The sequence below is a fragment of the Sturnira hondurensis genome, unplaced genomic scaffold (genome assembly GCF_014824575.4).
Source record: "Sturnira hondurensis isolate 20B ecotype Veracruz unplaced genomic scaffold, ASM1482457v3 Scaffold0021143, whole genome shotgun sequence".
Taxonomy (NCBI): domain Eukaryota; kingdom Metazoa; phylum Chordata; class Mammalia; order Chiroptera; family Phyllostomidae; genus Sturnira; species Sturnira hondurensis.
The window spans coordinates 650,446-670,196 of record NW_028093774.1 but is presented as its reverse complement, the minus strand read 5'-3'; the positions used below and the strand labels follow the sequence as shown (position 1 = coordinate 670,196).

At 46.1% G+C, this 19,751-nt stretch overlaps 1 protein-coding gene across 9 annotated transcripts in view; it reads left to right on the top strand.

Moving 5' to 3' along the window:
- The first annotated feature begins 4,739 nt into the window (after nt 1–4,739).
- Nucleotides 4,740–19,751, top strand: part of WDR20 (WD repeat domain 20) — a 55,105-nt gene continuing 40,093 nt past the window's right edge. For 2 of the 9 annotated variants that reach the window (XM_037031786.1, XM_037031787.1), the window contains exon 1: nt 4,802–5,112. In XM_037031786.1, the coding sequence (XP_036887681.1) occupies nt 4,864–5,112 (249 nt within the window). In that variant the 5' untranslated portion in view covers nt 4,802–4,863. Of the gene's footprint in view, nt 5,113–19,751 lie in introns of all 9 variants that reach the window. The other 7 variants (XM_037031780.1, XM_037031779.1, XM_037031785.1 and 4 more) reach the window with 6 other exon arrangements.

Sequence of the window (19,751 nt, the reverse complement as noted above, 5' to 3'; positions counted from 1 at the left end):
AGGAAGGGAAGGAGAAATAGAGGGAGAGAAGCATCAGTGTGTGGTTGCCCCTCACGCTCCTTCAGCTGGGGACCTGGCCCACAACCCAGGCATGTGCCGACTGGGAATTGAACCAGCAATCCTTTGGTTTGCAGGCCCATGATCAATCCACTGAGCCACACCAGCCAGGACATTTATTTATATTTTTTAAAAAAGGTTTTATTTTGCCCTGGCTGGTGTAGCTCAGTGGATTGAGCATGGGCCTGCGAACCACATGATCACGGTTCAATTCCCAGTCAGGGCACATGCCTGGGTTGCAGGCCAGTTCCCAGCAGGGGACACATGAGAGGCAACCATACATTGATATTTCTCTCCTTCCCCTCCTCTCTAAAGATAAATGAAAAATCTTTAAAATTAAAAAAAATGTTTTATTTTTTAGACGTAGGAGAAGGGAGGGAGAGAAACATCAAGGTGCAATTGCCTCTTGTATGCCCCCAACTGGGGACCTGGCCAGCAACCTGGCATGTGCCTTGACTGGGAATCGAACCAGAAACTTTTGTTACTCAGGCCAGCACTCAATCCACTGAGCCACAGGAGCCAGGGCTATTTATTTAGTTCCAGAGAGAGGGGAAGGGAGGGAGAAAAAGTGGCAGAGAAACATCAATCAGTTACCTCTTGCATACCTCCAACCAGGGACCTGGTGGGAACTGAACTGGTGACCTTGAAGTTTGCAGGGATGATGCCCAACCCACTGAGCCACACAAGTCAGGCTCATTCTTAATGCCTTCCTTTCTCTCACAAATCACATCTAATCTGCTGGGGAATCCTCTTGGCTTTCCCTTCTGAATACATCTAGGATTCTCTAACCTCCCTCAGTCTCCACTGCTACTGCCCTGCGTCCAAGCCTCTGTCGCCTCTGGCCTGGGCCACTACAGTTAGCCTCCCCAGGACCTTCCACTCTTGCTCTCTCAGCTCGGCAAACAAAGAGATGTTAAACCCTGCAGTGGCTTCCCTGTCCCCTTTGCTGCAGACCTGACGCTCATGTCCCAGGTGGGCCCTGCTGCAGCTCTTTCCCCAGGTGGGCCAGGGCCACACCCTCACCTCTTTCATGTCTTTGCTGAAATGCCACCTTCCCATTGGGGCTTATCTTGATCACCATAATTTAAACTGCAAACTACCCAAACACTCCTGAGCCCTCTTATCTCGAGTTCCCTCTTTCCCTAGCTTGATCTCTGCCTGGGCCCCTTGTGTTCATCGTTATCCTCTATCTTCTCCCTGCGTCAATACAAACTCCATGAGTGAGGGATTTGTTTACTGACGCCTCCCACAGGCTAGAAGGTTGTTCATGAAATAAGAGCACAGATGGATCATGTACAAAGCATGTTACTCCTTAAATAATCATTAGGTAAGAGTGGCGCACGTGCACACTCAAATATTTGAAGATACAAAGAATATGAACGGGGTCCCTCCTCACGTGTCCTTTCAATATGCTTGAAAGGCAGCAAGGATACATGAAAAGATAAGTATCAATACATGACAATCAGCACACGCTGATTAATACCCACAGAAGGTAATGGTTTAGGACATTACGCATGACACGCGAAAGCTCAGGGAGGTGCCACAGAAGTCTAGAGAGGTAATTTTTAATTTTGGGGAGAAGGTGGTCACACCTCTTTGAAAATCTGATGAAAGCTACAGACTGCAAAAATATACCATATTCTTTGAATTGTAAGATGCACTTCCCCCCAAAATTTGGGAGGAAAATAGGGGTGCATCTTATACTCTGAATGTAGCTTACCTGGCTCTCTGTGGCGGGGGGGGGGGCGACCTATGTTATTTATGTTATCAAATATTTTACCACATTTTTGACTTCAAAATTTTTTTTCCTATTTTCCTCCTCTAAAACCTAGGTGCATCATATGGCCCGGTGCATCTCATTGTCTGAAAAATACTAATGAACAGGTACACAAACTTTTGGATATCATTACAAAGAATTTAAACATTTTTGGAAGCCAGCCATGTGTCCCGAATTGAGAATCCTCGGTTTCAAACATGGTTTTATCACCTAGGGCAGGGGTGTCAAACTCTGTTACCAGGGGCCACATCAGCCTGGAGGTTGCCTTCAAAGGGCTGAGTGTAATTTTAGGACTGTGTAAATGCAACTACTCTTTAACAATTAGGTGAGCACTTGGTGCTGCCATGGAGTAGAAACTGGGTGCCAGGCCGGATAAAACAAGGTGGGGGGCTGGATTCAGCCCACGGGCCTTGTTTGCCGCCTGTAACCTAGGGCTTGGGAACAGCAAGGTGGAGATGGCACTGAAACTTGAGTTCTGAAGAACCAGCTGGGAATGGAACAGCAGAGGGAAGGAGGTTCTTTTCAAGCAAGAGGAAGCCGGGGGTGAGGGAGGAGCGCGGTGACTGGCATGCAGGGGCTCTGTGGCATGTGAGCTCAGGCTGCCAGCTGCCGGGTGCGTGGCTTAAACCACATGGCCATCGTGGGTTGTCGAAAGTTTCTAGGTGCATGAACACAATGGCTGAAGTATTGTTTTTAAGAAAATTATTTTGGGCCATGGTTGGTGTGGCTCAGTTGATTGAGTGCTGGCTTATGAACTGAAAGGTAGCTGGTTCAGTTCCCAGTCAGGGCACATGTCTGGGTTGTGCACCAGGTCCCCAGTGTGGGGGGAGGCGCATGAGAGGCAACCACACACTGATGTTTCTCTCCCTCTCTTACTCCCTCCATCCCCCTCTCTCTAAAAATAAATAAATAAAATCTTTTTAAAAAATAAAATTAATTTGGAAGTTGTTTATAAGAGCAAAGCTGAGAGAAAATGTGAAATTAAGGAAATCATTTGTAAAATCATTTTATAATGCTTCAAGTTCAAAGAATAGGAAGAGAAACTGATGAAGTTCAGAAAGGAATGAATGTGAGGCACAAATCCAGTTAGAAACTCCCAGTATGAAACTAAAAATCAGAAATGAACTCCAGGTCAAGTCCAGTTATACAGATTTGGGTGTTATTTACTGAACTGTTGAGTGTGGAGCTGTAAAAATGTGCAAGGAAAAAAGTGTTAAGATGAGAGATTATTCAAAGGCTTTGGATAGGACAAAGTGAGCAGCCTATTTTAATTGTGATAAAAATAAAATATGTTAGTCCTATAGAATAAAACTAATAGAATATAGGTATTATGGGTAATTGAAAGTTGTGGTTGAGGGCTAATAAACTTTTTTATTTTAATGTTTGCTTGTTGAGTTATTTTTTCCTCCAAAAAGTATTATGATGCTTTTCCCTGTTGATAGTAACGGAACACAGTTGAACTAGTTTCAGATGATTTAAGATGTCACTATCCCTCAAAGTGATCATTGTAAATACATGTTTTCAATGTAAAATAAGTTACATAAATTGGGATAAATCCACGGTGACCACAGAAGACATTCTGGTGTTTTAAAAGACTCCTGATGTCTACTTTGATGTCTAACATCAAAACAGTAAAAACAAAAACAATTTAAAGTACTTTAGAGATCTATTAATTAAGTAGAATTTTAGTGCTTTTTTGTCAACATTGTAGGAAGGATAAGGGGTGTTAGTCTCAAATGCATTATTACATCATTGGCAGTTTCCACTGGCATCTACCTGCTTTGTGATACATAAGACGATTATAATTTAGACTCCTCTTACTTTAGAACTTACCTCCCTCCCCTTCTTCTATGACCGTCCAGCTCTGACGTGACCTTAAAGGAACAGTTCATTCTAGCTGTTGCTAGAATAACAAATGTTGCCCCGCCCCCGTCCCGAAATTCTATCAGAATGTTTCTGCCACTTCAGAAACTTGCTTATTCTAGTGCAACATGCCAAGAAGGTCAGGTACAAATTACTGTTTCACCTTCAACAAGTGTGCTTGTCCTTACATACCTAGACATATAGTACAGTACAGTACATACACAAAACTATGTCTGGGAAACAATTTTGCGGATTCCTCTTGAGCCTTTGAAAAATCAGCGGTCTCTAAATTTATTGAGGGCTTTTAATAAACGACCGAGCAAGAGAAGTGAAATTCTGCTTAGATTTCCTCTGGTTCTCATACCCTCCCCCTTTAAACACCTGGTGAAGACAAACTTAACAGAAGTGCCAACACAACCTACCTTTACTAAAATCAGCCAACGCTGATTATAGGTATTCAAATATCTGACTTGCAAACACAGGTGCTGTGTGCACATATACACTACTCTCCCGCTATCGCCTGAAAAGCATGGCGAAGCGCAAAAATAGGGTCCCCAAGGTAGATTCTCGGAAACTGACACAGGTCAGTGCCAAGGAGATTCCGACTGTCACCCTGGGTGCCGGAGGAGAGGCCCCAAGGAAGGGGGACCGCCCTCACCGTCTCCCCAAGGCAGAACATTGGGGCTCCCGCGCTCCCCTCGCGGCAGAAGGGAGCGGCGGCCGAGGCTGCTCTGTTCCCCAGATCCTCCGGGTCTCGGGGCCCCTGGGGGCAGAGCCGCACCAAGCCAACCTCGACAATCCCGAATGCAGCCCTGTGTCGCCTTCCCTGACGCTACTCTAGTCCGGCCGCAGAGGCAGAGGCAAGCGCAAGACTACTCCGCCCCGGGGCGGAGCCGGCCTTACCTGCAAGAGCTTGGGCACAGACTCAGGCCGCGCCCAGGGGAGGAGCCTGCGGACGCCCAGTCGCGTGGAGCGCCAGGTGAGCACGCCTGCGCAGTCGGGCCGTAAACAAGCCCGCCCCTTCCCCTCAGCCAGCCTCTGCCGGGCGGGCTCGCGGGTAGGAGGGGCCACGACGAAGAGGCGGGGGGAGAGCGCCAGCCCGGGACGGCGCCTGCGCGGTGGGCGTGATCCGGGCACTCAGGGCAGGATGAACGCTGCTTTCCAAGATGGCGACGGAGGGAGGAGGGAAGGAGATGAACGAGATTAAGACCCAATTCACCACCCGGGAAGGTCTGTACAAGCTGCTGCCGCACTCGGAGTACAGCCGGCCCAACCGGGTGCCCTTCAACTCGCAGGGATCCAACCCTGTCCGCGTCTCCTTCGTAAACCTCAACGACCAGTCTGGCAACGGCGACCGCCTCTGCTTCAATGTGGGCCGGGAGCTCTACTTCTATATCTACAAGGGGGTCCGCAAGGTACCGACCCGGGTGTCCCCGGGGCCGCCGGCGGCGTGGGCAGAGGTCGGGAGTAGGGCGGTGACAGCGGGGACCTGGTTTGACCGATTGGGGCGGCCGTCGCGCTTACTTTGGAGTGGGCCGGTAACTCCACTGGGGCGCTGCTGAGGAAGGGGGATTCCGGAGAACGGGGTGGGGGCGGTGCGGGGGGCCGTGGGGAGCCGGGTTCCGTCCCGGAGGCGCCCGGGCGGTCCGCGTCCCTGTCTGGCGGGTCCGTCGGGCTCTGACACGGCCAGGGAGCGGGCCTGCGAGTCCCCGGAAGAGGTAGGGTGGCCGATCTGGTCGCTGAGGCGGCCTCGCCTCCCGGGAGGGTCGGGAGTCTCGCTCTGGGTTACAGAACGGGCGGCCGGGGGGCGTGAGACTCGGTCGGAAAGGACCTGCCCCGCACCCCAGCCGCTTCCCAGGTCTCCGCTCTGACACTTCGCGGGAGCCGCTTCTATTGGCGTTAACACTCGCTCTTGGCGAAAACGCCGAAGGCGGCTGCTGTCACTGTCTCCGCCGGGGTGCCTCCCTCTCGTCCCCGAGTCCGGGATGGCTAGTTTCCTGCAGCGTGAGGTCGAAGGGACGCGCTCCGGACACGAGGCTGGTCCTGAGGGTTCCGTGGGAGCGCGCCCTGGCCCCTGGCCCCGGACGCGGCGGGCGGGCCTTCCACGCCCCGTGCAGGGAACCGGTCGAGACAGACGACTTCACGGTGGTTCTGCGAAGCACGTAATCATCTTTTAAACATATGTCTTTGAAAGAAGCGTTTATTAGAGCTCTTCTTTCATTAGCAACATGACTTGGTTCTCTTTGAGATCTGTGGGCTTTGACTCGACTCCCGGGCAAGTGAGGGAGTGGACGCGCCTGCAGCACTGAGGCGTGGGAAAGGGTGGGAAAGATTCTTACCTGCTTGGCTAGTGTGCACATAAAGGGCAGGCATGGAAGCGTGAGCATTCTCCAAGGTTTAACATATCCAGAACGGTCGGGAGTGACAGTGGTACCTAACTGTGGCAGGTCGTCTCCTGTGTTCAAGGGGAATCTTTGGGGTTGGTGCTTGTAAGTGTACCACTGTGTCTGAGGTGTGCTGTTCTAAGTTACCGACAGTAACTCGCTTGACTTTTTTTTCTCTTTCGGAACTGGAAGAGTGTGAAGTCATTGGTAGTCTAGGCGCAGAAGTTTTAGCCCTAGTCCCAACTTTGTCACGGACTTGTCAGGTGACCTTGGATGGGTTATTTAACTTCTATCTGCACCTAATCTTTAAAAAGAAAACAATACAGTTCAAACATAGTAATTTATAATATGAGTACTGTAATGAACTTTGAAGCCTTGAAACACTCAGTGGGTATAAAATACAGTTAAAATAGGCCGTGAGGGTAGCTGTCAAACAGGAAGCTGCTGTCCTGAAGTTGATGCTAGGACTGAATGGACCAGCTTTTTTTCTGGAAATAGTTTTAGAGTTTTAAGTTATTAAAATCTACATGTAAAATAAACAAGTGCATAAAAATAAAACTTATTAGCTTTTGTTAGTGTGGGTGTTACCTTTTTAAAAAGCTTCCTTTGAAAGTGTATTGTTTCTGAGGCATTCTAGAGGGGAACCTCATTAGGATCTGATAGCTCTGGTTTGCATCATAAAAGCAGGTCTCTTGCCTCCAACGTAGTGTTTTCTTTTAGTGGGATGCTATTCAGGACAGGGTGAAACTGAGAAAGCGTTTCAAAACTACACTAGAAAATTATTTTAAACAAGACAACCTTAAGCACATAAATCAGCCTTTACTTCTGTAATTTATTTAAGCACTTTAATTTTTTCATAAAATTTCATTTTGACATAGTAATATTTTGTCATATATTTGTATTAAATGGTAGACATTTCAACTCTCATCTAGGTATTATAATTAAAAAAATTTCCCACCCTGGCTGGTGTAGCTCAGTGGATTGAGCGAGGGCCTGCGAACCAGATGATCGCGGTTCGATTCCCAGTCAGGGCACATGCCTGGGTTGCAGGCCAGTTCCCAGCAGGGGGACCCACGAGAGGCAACCAGACATTGGTATTTCTCTCCCTCTCTCCTTTCCTTCCCCTCTAAAGAAAATAAATAAGTAAGTAAAATCTTAAAATAATAGTAATAAGTTGTATGAATTCTTCTTTTTTTAAAAAAAAAGATTTTATTTATTTATCTTTAGAGGGGAAGGAAAGGAGAGAGGAAGAGAAACATCAATGTGTGGTTGCTTCTCCTGCATTCCCTGCTGGGAACTGGCCCCTGCCAGGTACTGACCTGCAACCCAGGCATGTGCCCTGACTGGGAATCGAACTGCGATCATCTGGTTCGCAGGCCCTCGCTCAATCCACTGAGCTATGCCAGCCAGGGCAAGTTGTATGAATTCTTTAAATTTTTTTTCCCATGAATGAATTTGCACTTACTGTTTCTGAGTGTAAATGATGCTCGTGTGATGCTATTTTCTAATTTTAAAGTAGAGCGGGTAGTGTTCCTTCATTAGAAACTCAACTTTACTTTTGGGGCTTAAAAGTTGGTCATTTTGACTTTTTTCCATTTTTTTTCTTTGGAGCATAAAAGTTTTACAACAATTTTTCAGATCATTTAGAAATTCAAATTTGCATGAATACATTCAACTTAAATCTATGTGTGAAATAAGTGAACACAGGTCTCTTAAGCCCTGGCCGGATGGTTCATTTGGTTGGAGTGTTGTCCTGTACCCCAAAGGTTGTGGGTTTAATTCCTGGTCGGGGCACACGCCTTGATTTGCAGGTTCGGTCCCAGTTGGGCCATGTGTGGGAGGCACATGGTTTATGTTTTTCTCGCTAAAAATCAAGAAAAACATATCCTCTGATGAGGATGTTTTTAAAAGGTCTCTTTAAAAAGTTCCTGAAAGGAGGTATGAAATCATGTGGAACGGAGTGGCAAGGAACCAAGAAGCATAATCTCAGTCCTTTAAAAAGATGTGCAGACAAAAAATGAAATAAAAACATGTGCAGGTCAGGTTCTAGAGCTCGGTGGGACTCAGAGTTCACGCAGTCTCACCCCTCAGAAAACAGCAAGGCTGAGTGCATGCTGACCTGTACCCCCGGGTTTTCACATGGTGAGGGAATTGAGGACCAGAAATGAATCTAAAGAACTGTCTTAGTGGGAAGAGACTGAGCAGACTTTTTCATCACACAGATGCCATTTACTCCAACAGAGCTTGCCCCGGTGTTTTGCCACATGGTGCCTCACTGAGTCTTGATAGCCGTCCTGTGAGGAGGAGACAGCATGTTTTCACAGCTGAAGTTCACAATGGGGTTTCTCATGGGAGGAGATGTAGTTTTTATGAATTTATGTTGCTTAACTGAAGATAATATGAACACTGATTTTTAAATTTTTATTTTATTTATTTATTTATTTTTTAATTTTTATTTATTTTTTATCTTTAGAGGGGAAGGAGAGAGGGAGAGAAACATCAATGTATGGTTGCCTTTCGTGCATCCCCTTCTGGGAGTTGGCCTGCAGGGAACCGGCCTGCAACCCAGGCATGTGCCCTGACTGGGAACCGAACTGCGATCCTCTGGTTCGCAGGCCTATGCTCAATCCACTGAGCTACACCAGCCAGGGCGAACGCTGATTTTTTTAAAAAAAATTATCTATTTATTTTTAGAGATGGGGAGGGAGGGAAACATCCATGCGTAATTGCCTCTCATAAGCCCCTTCCCAGGGGCCTGGCCTGCAGCCCAGGCCTGTGCCCTAGACAGGGAATCGAACCAGCGACCCTTTGGTTTTCAGGCTGTCACTCAATCCACTGAGCCACAGCAGCCAGGGCTGAACACTGATTTAATACTGACACGAATCGTTTTCACAAAGATTTGAGTAACTACTATGGTAATGATTATAGTAGGTAAGGTGATGTGGGGTACCCACAAACCAGGAGAACCCTGTGTCTCTCCCAAACAACTTTCAACTACTACCTTTAAGGCCTCTTTGTAGCATACTTTGCTTTTCTCTTTAAAAAGAGGTTGTTTTAGGGTAAAGATGCCAAAGGTAGCTGGGCTTGTTGGACCAACCTTTTCATTTTATGGAGATGTGTTTTATGTAAGTGTGCATGGCTGCCATCTCAGTCTCAGCCTGAACATTACTTCCGTCCTGTCCACAGGCTGCACATTCCTAGGCTGGGTCGGGTTGGTCGGATGTTTTCCCTGTTACCTGTTCTCAGAGCATCCTGGGCTTTGCCTTTCTAGTACTTGTTAACGTCTCTGATTCTCCTTCGGGTGATGATCTGATTGTCTCTCCCATAAACACAGCCCCCTTGGAGGAGACTGTGTCTTTTCTGCCTTCTTTGTCTTCCTAGTGCCCAGCAGAGTGTCCAGCACAGAGTAGGTCCCTACTGTTTACTTCTTGAGTAAATGACAATAAAACATTCATGTCCATTTAGATCCTACTTTGAAAAGATCTTTAGAAGCTGAAAAACCTATTCAGTTTTGGGTCCAAAAGTAACACATGTGTTTAGTAGCTCATATCTGTTAAAAGACATTGAAAATTACTGTTGATAGGTTATAAATTTAACTTTCTTATAACTGGGAAATTGTGTAGCAAGTGACAGTGAAATAACGGAGAAGGACCAGATCACTCAGATTACTTTTCATCTTCTGTCAAACTGCGTTACCTACCAGATCTTTGTAGTAGCAAACACCTTTTTAAAGCTATACGTACTCAGAATTACTTGACATTCAAGTCAGAGAGTCTTACTTCCCACCTCTCCTCTAGATTTCAGGCCACAAATGTGCTGCCCAGAGGTGCTGTTGGAACAGTTGCTACAATAGGTGGGACACAGAATTAGATGGCTTGCAAGGCCTTTTCAACTCTTAACGTTGTACGATTCAATAATTTTTGAACTGTTTATTTATTTATTTTTAGACAGAGGAAAGAAGGGAGAAAGAGAGGGAGAGAAATATTGATGCAAGAGAGAAATGTGGACTGGTAGCTTCTCACATGCCCCCAACTGGCCTGCAACTCAGGTGTGTGCTGTGACTGGGAATTGAACTGTCAACCCTTTGGTTCACAGGCCGGCAGTCAAACCACTGAGCCAGGGCTCAGCCAGGGCTCAGTAATTTTTAAATGAAAATAATTCATTTTTCTATTGGGAAGATGTCTTCATGTCTTGTATTCACTGTCTACTTGAGTGGGAATTGGGAAGTGTGGAGTGTTGTGAGAGCACGTTGAACATGTCGTGAGTCAGGGTGGTCTTTATGCTGGGAAAAGCTTTGTACTCCCCGTACTGAGATGAAGTTGGGGCCAGAAGAGCCCATTAATAACAGCAAAAATGTTTTTCGAGCTAGAGTTACCCAAAAAGGTAGTGGTTTGACTTGGGAGAGAGGTGATGATCCTTCTGTATTAAAAATAGTCTGTTTGACGAGGGCTGCAGGACTACCTGGTGGTGACTGAAGAATTCCTGCTTTGTGCAAGAGGGTGCACCAGGTGGCTTCTGAAGGCTCCTCGCCTCCACTGTCCCACAGGCTGGCTTCGGATACTGCACCGCTCCAGAGCAGGCCGTGTTCTTTGCACCTTTCTCCCCGTTTGTAATTTTCTCTCAGCTCTTCATTTATAGTTTTGAGAGAGGCTTTTCTAAGCCTCTGTATATATCAAAACTGTATATATCAAATTCACTTGGAGAAATTTTGTACTTTAGTATGATAAGTGTGAAATTGAGTGGAAACCTATACTTTTTTTCCATTAAGGGCTGCTTATTGAGTTTTGAAGTATCAATAAAAATTTAATTATTCATCTGTAGAATCTCATATACTGAGGGAAAGCATCTTAATTCTGCATTTACAGCAGGCTTGAGAAACTCATGTGATACCTTGGTTCTCTTGACCTGGGAGCAGAGGGTGGTGATGAGATTTTGAAAGTCTCCATGGGTGGAGATCAGCAATGGCAAGAAACTCCCAGAATATGTCGGTAAAATCCATGAGATAGTCACGAATGTCATTCTTTAATAAGCAAATATTTGTGGGGCACGCCTCCCACATACAAGTTACTGTTCTAGATGCTGGGTGTAGACAGAGTCCCCACCCTCAGGAACCTGTCACCTATATTCATCATCGACGAGCCCATCTAGTGACCTACTGTGGGTGTCGGTTATGCTCTGGTGGAGGGAGGGCTTGAGCAGGGTCAGAGCACAGTACATTTTGTCACTGACTAGTGTGGCCAAATCCGAAAACAAATGCCTTGTTTTAAAAATAAATGTGAAGACTTTTGTAGTCTGGTATTTGATGTCTTAGAGAACAGTTTTATTTATATTTAATGATGTTAGTTTGTGCAGAAATGTGAAGTGTGTCCCTGTTTGGTTATTTAGGAGTAGACATCAAAAATAGAAATAACTTTAATTGTCACTTTTAATTTTTAGGACATTTTTAAATTATCTGAGAATGTTAGTGACAAGTTACCTTATCCTCTAAGAGTCTAAACACTTGGTATCTGTTTTCTTTTTTCCTAAATATTTTATTTACTCATTTTTAGAGGCGAAGGGAGGGAGAAAAAGAGGGAGAGAAACATCAGTGTGTGGTTGCCTCTCACACCCCCTACTGGGACCCAGCCCACAACCCAGGCGTGTGCCCTGACGGGAGTGGAACCAGTGACCCCCTGCTTCGCAGGCTGGCGCTCAGTCCACTGAGCCACACCAGCCAGGGCATGTTTTCAGTAATTAAGTAGAAGGAATGTCTTGCTTTAAAAAAAAAAAAACCCTCATTCATCAGGTGTCTGTTGTTAGGTACAAGGTACTGCTGTGGGAAACCCGAGGATGGATTAAGCCGTTGCAGGTCCATAAGGCGCCTGCGTGTGTGCGCGGCTGGTTGTGAAAGTAGGAGGCATGTGCTCTGCGTGTGCCATAAACAATGCAGGTATCGAGTAGAATTAAGGAGTGAAGGTGAAGTATTTCTCCACCTCGTAGGAGAAGAATATTGGGCTGGATTTCAAATAGATGACTTGCCCTGAAGTGTTGTGTACAGCTCACATATTTGTAAATTTTAAAACTTGTAGCCTTATGTTTCTAATTTCATAAATGCTTTATCTTGACTTCTGATTGAACTTTAGTTGGCAGTTGCTCTGACTGTTTAGCATTTTTTCAACTTCATAGCTTCTCAGTTGCGACTTGAGTAATGTTTTGCATTGTCATTTGTATTTTGTAATACAGATCTTTAAAAAGTTGGGTAGATTGTACTAAAAGCATGCAAAATCAGTCTGTGCTACACTTTATCTTGTTTTGTAGCAGTCAGAAAATGAATGGAAACTATAGATTTTATGAGAAAGAAGCAGCAATCGTTCATGAGGAATGAATTTAACAAGGCTTTTATATTTTAGAAGTAAGAATAGGAATAATTTAACGTATCCTCAAGTAACCACACCATAGGCTACCCTGTGGCCTGGAGCTGGCTCGCAAGCCGCTCCCTATTGTGCTCTGCTTCCCTTAGCATAGTTCTCCTTGCCCACCGTGATCTGCGTGTCAGAGGCCCTGTCCTGTCTTAGTGTTCCGTTTAGTAGACATCCAGTGGCTTTGCAGTGGCTTTGTGAGAAGCAGTGCACTAGACCAGGAAGTCAGAGTGTGAGACACGATGCCTGCCCTTGAGAGAGTCATCACCTCGCCTAGGAGACAAGGCAGTCGCACACTCGTCCATTCCATCAGGTCGACTGACCGCCTGCTCTGTGTTGTTGTTGAGACAGGAGTTCTGCTATCAAGGAGCTCATAGTCTGGTGGGATAATAGATGGCTTATTCAGCTCACGTGTGTCGGACTTGTAGCACTAAAGACAGGTCAGACTCGGTCGCAGGCCTGCAGTGCATGCAGCCCAGTGGTGAGATGTGCAGATGGCATCTGCTATTTTCGACAATACTCACTTATCAGGACTTCTTAATCTGAACAGAATTTGGGAGGATGTCAGTCTAGATGGGAAGAAGTGTCTCACGTCTTTATTTTACAACCTCTAATTGAATTTTAACGTGTCCTCCAATTGTGAATACAGGCAACCAATCACAGTAGTAACCGATTGTGACTTTCTTACCAGTGAAAACCACAGATGTTTGCACATCACAGGGCGGTTTTTGCAGTTATAGCAGATAGCATCTACACTCATCACTGCTTTGAAATTGCAGTCATTCATGGGGCTGCTACTGGAGCTTGTTATTCTTTATGTGGAATAAACCTTTTTAAGTCCTAAATTTATTTAATGCAGTGTAGCTGAATTTTAATATGATTGATCTTTTATGTTTAAAAACGTTAATGTGAGAAGGAGACCTGGTCCAGGAAGTGTGAACACCCTGATTGGATAAGTCTTGGCTTCCTTTTTAAAATTTTTATTTTTAAATAATTTATTTATTTAGCCCTGGCTGGTGTGGCTCAGTGGATTGAGTGCTGCCCTGCAAACCAAGGGGTCACCAGTTAAATTCCCAGTCAGGGCATACGCCTGGGTTGCGGGCTGGGTATCTGGTGGGGGGCATGTGAGAGGCAACCACGCATGGATGTTTCTCTAAAATATTATTTATTTATTTATTTATCTATTTATTTATTTTTAGACAGAGGGGAAGGAAAAGAGGGAGAGAAACATCCATGCTAAGTTGCCTATAGTGGGTCTCCCCACCAGGGACCTCGCCCACAACCCAGTGTGTGTCCTGGCTGGGAATCAACTGGTGACCCTTTAGTTGGCAGGCCGGGGCTCCATCCACTGAGCCACACCAGCCAGGGCAGCGTTCTTTGTTTACTAAGGAATGTGTGAGTGCATGGAAGAAGGGTCACTGGTTTCCCATCCTCTGTGAAGAGGCCCCTGTGGCCCCTGTGGTGGTTTTCTCACTCAGCATCCGATGATCTGGAACTCTTAAGTTGGCCATGCCATGTGCCTGTGTTCTTTCTCTTCCTGCTCATGCCTTTTTGCCCATTCTGCTCCACAAGACTCACAGTGTTCCATTGGGTCTAGATAGTGGGTCATTACAAAGTAACATTTGTCAGTTGCAGTGGGAACTTAGACTTTAACAAGGTGATGTTTGAACTGAATTGAGACGGGTGGGTGGCCTAAAAGGGTAGAGCCGCAAGTCTTGATCTTCTTCGTCTCCCGGCACACGTAAGCTAATTACTACAATGCTGTGGCACACCAAAAAATATATTCTATTTTTTGCCAGTCTGACAAAAAATAGGTATGATATTGATTCATTCACACTGGACAACTATTGTGTTGACTGCTGTCATTTTTACATTTGACAGCCTAAGGTTAAAGAGGTCAGTGTCTCTGACTAAATAATCATCTATTGCATGTTCTAAACATTCTTGCATAACACCCATCAAAAATCCTGGCATAGAGGGTTCTAAACCTGAGATGGAGAAGCCCAAGACTTAAGGACAAGGCCTTCGATGGCTCCTTCTGCAGGCGGCGAGCTGCACTGGGAGGGCTAAGACTTGTGCGAGGCCGTGGGCCAGGGCTGCTGTCCCCAGTAGCAGTCGCTTACAGGTGGGCTGCGTCGCAGCTGCCAGAACTCTTAGTGCGATTGGAATTTTCTGATGGATTTTCTTCCTTTTGGATCTTCTGCAATGCTATACTGCAGTAGCGTGTCTGCCTCCTTTCGGGTTCCTAGTGCATTATCCTCTTTCAGGACCCAAGCCAGGCAATTGTACCGCCACCACCCTCACAGGACCCTCATCACTTCTCAGTAACCTTCGCTTCTGCCGGACTGTCACTCTCCTAGCACACGTCTGTCTTGCATGCCGTGATTGGTCATTGGAACCCCGACCCCTTGCACTCCTCTGTTCTAACCTGGGTAAATCTAGTCCTACAGTAAACGCTATTTCCTTTGTCTTACAAAAGAGGGGGGACCAGAAAGGGTTCCCTATGGGGAACCCATTCCCTATGGGTCCTCTGCTCCAGGCTACTGTCCCATTTCTAAGCTGCTTCTTAGAGCTGAGCTTCTCAGGTGGTCCAGATGCTGAAAATGTGGTCCGCGGACTGGCACCTTCAGCGCCGCCGCCTGGGAGTGCGTTGGAAGCACAGAGTGCAGCACCACTCCAGGCTTCACGAGTCGAGAGTCAGAAACTGCGCTCTTAGAGCTTCCCTGAGCGATCCCTGTGCTGGCCAGAGTTGGAGAGGCCTTGCTCTTTGTTAGCACGCTCTAGTTTTTCACTGCCCCTTCGTGTTTATTCCAGTCAAACGATCGTACCTTCCTGCCATCTCTTTTAAGTGTGCAATTCTGTGGTTCTCAGGGAATCTACCAAGTTGTACAACCATTGCCGTAATCCAGTTTTGGAAGAGAAGGGACTGTTTTTAAACTTAGTTTTGTGTACATTTCATTTATCTGGCTGAGTCACTTCCAGAGGTCTGCTGTGCTTGCAGCGTAGTGCTCGAGCTGACGAACGGTGCTGTGCACATCTCAGGCTAAGTGTTCTTACCACGCCAAACAAAAACAAAGGGACATGAGGAACACGTCCAGAGGTGTTGCGTATGTCTGTTACCTTGATTGGGGTACATGGTTAATATGCGCAGCTCTTGGTGTATCAGTCATACCTCAGTAAATATTGTATTTAATTACAGAACACATTTACGTGGTTCTAGCCTCAAACTAGAAAACTGTCAGCAAGATCTAACTTCCATTTCTGTCTGTTCCCTGTAATCGTTTTATCTATTTCGACTCATCCTTTTATTGTTTTTTTTATTTAATTCTTGTTCAAGTACAGTTTTCTGTCTTATATTCCCAGCCCTGCCCCCCCTCAGTGCTCCCCACCTTCATCCTTTTATTGTTATAAGAATGAGATGATATTTGAGCAGGAATTTGAAGGAATCCAGGAAGTATGCTGTGTATGGTATTTTGCATTTTGGTTTTTTTCTGCTTAATGATGCACGAGTATTTTGGAAATCTTTTCATATTAGTGAGTGGAGAGCTTCTTCATTGCTTTGTATTCCATCCTGTGGATGTGTCATACTTAATTTCAGTAGGTGATTCTTGATTGTTAATTTTTTTATACAAATGGTACTTCAGTAAAGAACTTCACATGAGCGTAACTGTTTTGCAGAGAGGCAGCGTACCCATGGGGCTCATTTCCAGAGGAGGCGCTGCTGGGTCCTGTGTGTTTTGGTGGGTGTTATCAAACCGCACTCCACTGGGGAGGGGTGTGTGGTTTGCACTCTGACAGAGCACCTGTCTCACCACAGCCTCACCAGCAGCGTGCCATCGGACGTGTGCATTTGATCTATTAGGTGAGAAATCAGTGTGATTTTTGCTTGTTTTCCCTGGTAATGAAAGAGGTTGATCGTCTTTCTGCATACTAAAAGTGAAATGTGTTTCTTTGTTTGTGAACTGTTTTATATCCCTTGTCCATTTTTCTGTTGGATTGTTGGATTGTTGGACATCCTGATTTTTAAAAAAGGAACTTTTTAAAAAAAGATTTTATTTACTTATCTTTAGAGAGGAAGAGAAGGAGAGAAGGAGAGAAACATCAATGTATGGTTTTCTCTGGTGAGTCTCCCCGCTGGGAACCGGCCCGCAACCCAGGCACGTGCCCCGACTGGGAACCGAACCGCGATCGTGTGGTTCACAGGCCTGCGCTCAATCCACTGAGCCACAGCAGCCAGGGCAGAACTTTTTATGCATTAGGGAAATTAACCTTTTGTGATATGAATTACGGATGTTTTTTCCCCAGTTTGTCCTCTGTCGTGGCTTTGCTTGAGGAAGGTGGTTTGTGTGTATGGTTTTTTTTAAAAGATTTTATTTATTTATTTTCAGAGAGAGGGCAAGGGAGGAGAAAGAGAGGGAAATACTGATGTGAGAGAGAAACATCGATGGGTTGCCTCTTGCACACACAGCTCCAACCAGGGAGGGACCTGGCCTGCATCCCAGGCATGTGCCCCGAGCGGGAATCAAATTGGAAACCTTTCAGTTCATGGGATAACGACCAACCCACTGAGCCACACCAGTCAGAGTTGTATGTGATTTTGCCATGAAGAATTTTCTTATTTTTTTTTGTGGTTAAATTCATAAATTAAAATTTTCTTTTATAAACTTATGGATAATTTTGAGCCACAGCTTTACCATTTAGGTGTTAACCAGTTGACATTCTCTAAGGTTTAAATAACAGGGAAAAGATTTACATTTTAATATTTGAGATTAGGTTTAATAATTTTTGGAAGCAAGAGATGAACATTAGAATGTGCTGTAAAAGGAGCTGGTGGACAGTGATTTATGAGTGCTTTTTATGTTTTAGCATATCTTGAATATATATTATGTTAGGGGTGTTTTGCTTTGCAAGTAACAGGAAACCAATCCATCTCAAACTAGTTTAAATTTTAAAGGGGATGCGTTGGCTTATGTCATTGAAAGTTCCAGAGGTAATGTGGGCTTCAGGTATGGTTTGGTGGGGGTGCCAGCCCTGTTTTGCTGAGATTTACTTGGTTTTGTTTTCCACTGTGTGTCAGTCATCCTGGCTTAGGTGGCATTATGGTGGTAGACACGGACCAGAATGGAGCCAGTATCCAGGATAAGAGTGAAAAGCTCTTCTTGTTACTTTCTCGGAAGAATAAGGAAGACTGTTACACAGTAGCCCCCAGCAAACCTTCTTTGATTCATTGCCCCAGATTGGATTCCCCACCTATTCCTGTGGCCAAGGAAACGTTCTGCAGTAGCCGACCGAGTCCTGGCCAACCCACACCTTTATCAAGGGGATTAGATTACCCAGCACCCTGATTGCTCTGGAGCCCACTCTGGAGCAGTGGGTAGATACTGGGCAGGAGAAGAGATTTACAGATAGATACTTGGTGGGCAGCTGAGAGATGCACACCGCCCAGAGGGCCTAACACTGGGTTAGGTACCAGGAACTCAGACATAATAGACACAGCTCTTTGCTCAGAAAGAGCTCATGGTGAGATGAGTCAGTGAGTGGAATACAGGGCATTACTGGCACGTGGAGCATTGTCTGGGCTGCATGGTGGTCCTGCACGGTTTGGAGACCTCTTTGCTCTTGCTGTTTGACCACTATGAACGTCCTCCCCAAAGTTACGGAATTTGTAGTTTGACTCTGTCACCCCATTACCCTGTGAATCTAGAGGGTAGAAACCATCTTACCCATCCATGTCCCTCGTGGTTCTTGTGCATAGTGGGTATGTTGTGTCTCATTTTACAAGAATGAATTGGGTGAGATTATAGTCCTCCTTAAAGGGCTTGCCCAAGTGAGTTCATCTTTCAGATCCCTGTTGTAGGCTGCAGACAGTCAGTGTTCGTTACCAAGAGCTCACAGGGACAATCTTGGTGGTGCCATTTGCACCAGTTGAGAGGCTCTTAGCAATTCATCTCAGCCTCAGATCTTGTACTGGGCAGAGTTTTGGGCTCTCCCAGGAGGAGGCTCTGTCTAAGGTCTTGATCACCTCACCTGGAGCTGGCTTTGTTCAGAAGCTACGTTGTCCTTATCCTGGTATCCTGGAAAAAAGTGTCACTTCTTCTTTCCTCTTAATTACAGGAATTGCACGACTCCTTGCATTGCTCTTTGTCCCTCTGTATTTTGGAAGAAGTGTACACATACTTAGCAAAACTGAGGGCAGTTCCAGCTCAGCTAGTTAAAGAATGGTGGGTGTTACGCTCAGGATGTTCCCCATTGTGGCAGTTTGCACTTCTCGGAGAACTCAGGTCGTGGGGCGCAGGTTGAGCTGGAAAAGCTCCGCAGAGTCGCGCTGCTAGACTGCACAGTGCAGCCCCAGACCAGGTGCAGGCCCATGTGCCCCTCCCCTGGTGTCCTTTGGAGCCTTTGCCCTTAGACCCGTGCCCCCCTTCCCTTTCTTCCTCATGACTGTACGTGGACTTCCTGGCTGCCTCTGCTCGTTGACGGCTGTGGTACCTGCCTCCCAGCCTTCCTTTCCACTGGGGCTCTGCTCTCCTCTTGCATGGATTCATACCCACCCACTACCCATCAGCACCATGGCTTCCGTCTGTGACCTCCTCTAGTCTACCTCTGGCCGCCACGAGACCCACACTTATTTGACCTCTCAGCAGCATCTAGCACCACCGATCATCTTCTCTTTATTGAAACACTCCTTGTTGTGACACTTTAATCTCGACTTTCTGCCTTTCTGGCCCACATCTCTCTGGCCGTTCACGAGTTCCCCCTTTGCCCGTTCTCCTCCTCCACCTAGTCTTCACTGGATTTCCTCACAACAGCGCTGCTCCCTTTCCTGCTCCCATTGTCAGACTCTCTGTGTCTGTGTCCTCTGTGCCTAAAATCACTGATGCCATTTCTCCCCGTCAAGGAAAAGCTGTTCCAGCAGCAAGTTAATCCAGTGGGTGTTACAGCAGGAATCCATTACCGGGGCAATCAAAAGTGAAGCTACATGTGCTCCAGCAGAGCTCTGCTACTTCCTTCCAGGTAGTGACTTTGGCCAGTTCCTTCTGCTTCTGTTGCCATTTGCTTTCTGGACCATCTGTCTAGGGTCATGGGTCCTGGGCATCACTGAGTTGGAACTATGGCAGTTGTTCCTTGGCAGGTTGGGACCTGCTCCCAAGCCACTGGGACACTCAGGTTCCTGCTGCCCTCCACTGCTGGGCTTACGCCAGCTTGAGCCTCAGTTTCTCATTCATACTTAACTTTTTCTTGAATAGACTTGCAAGAGTTTGTCGATTAAAA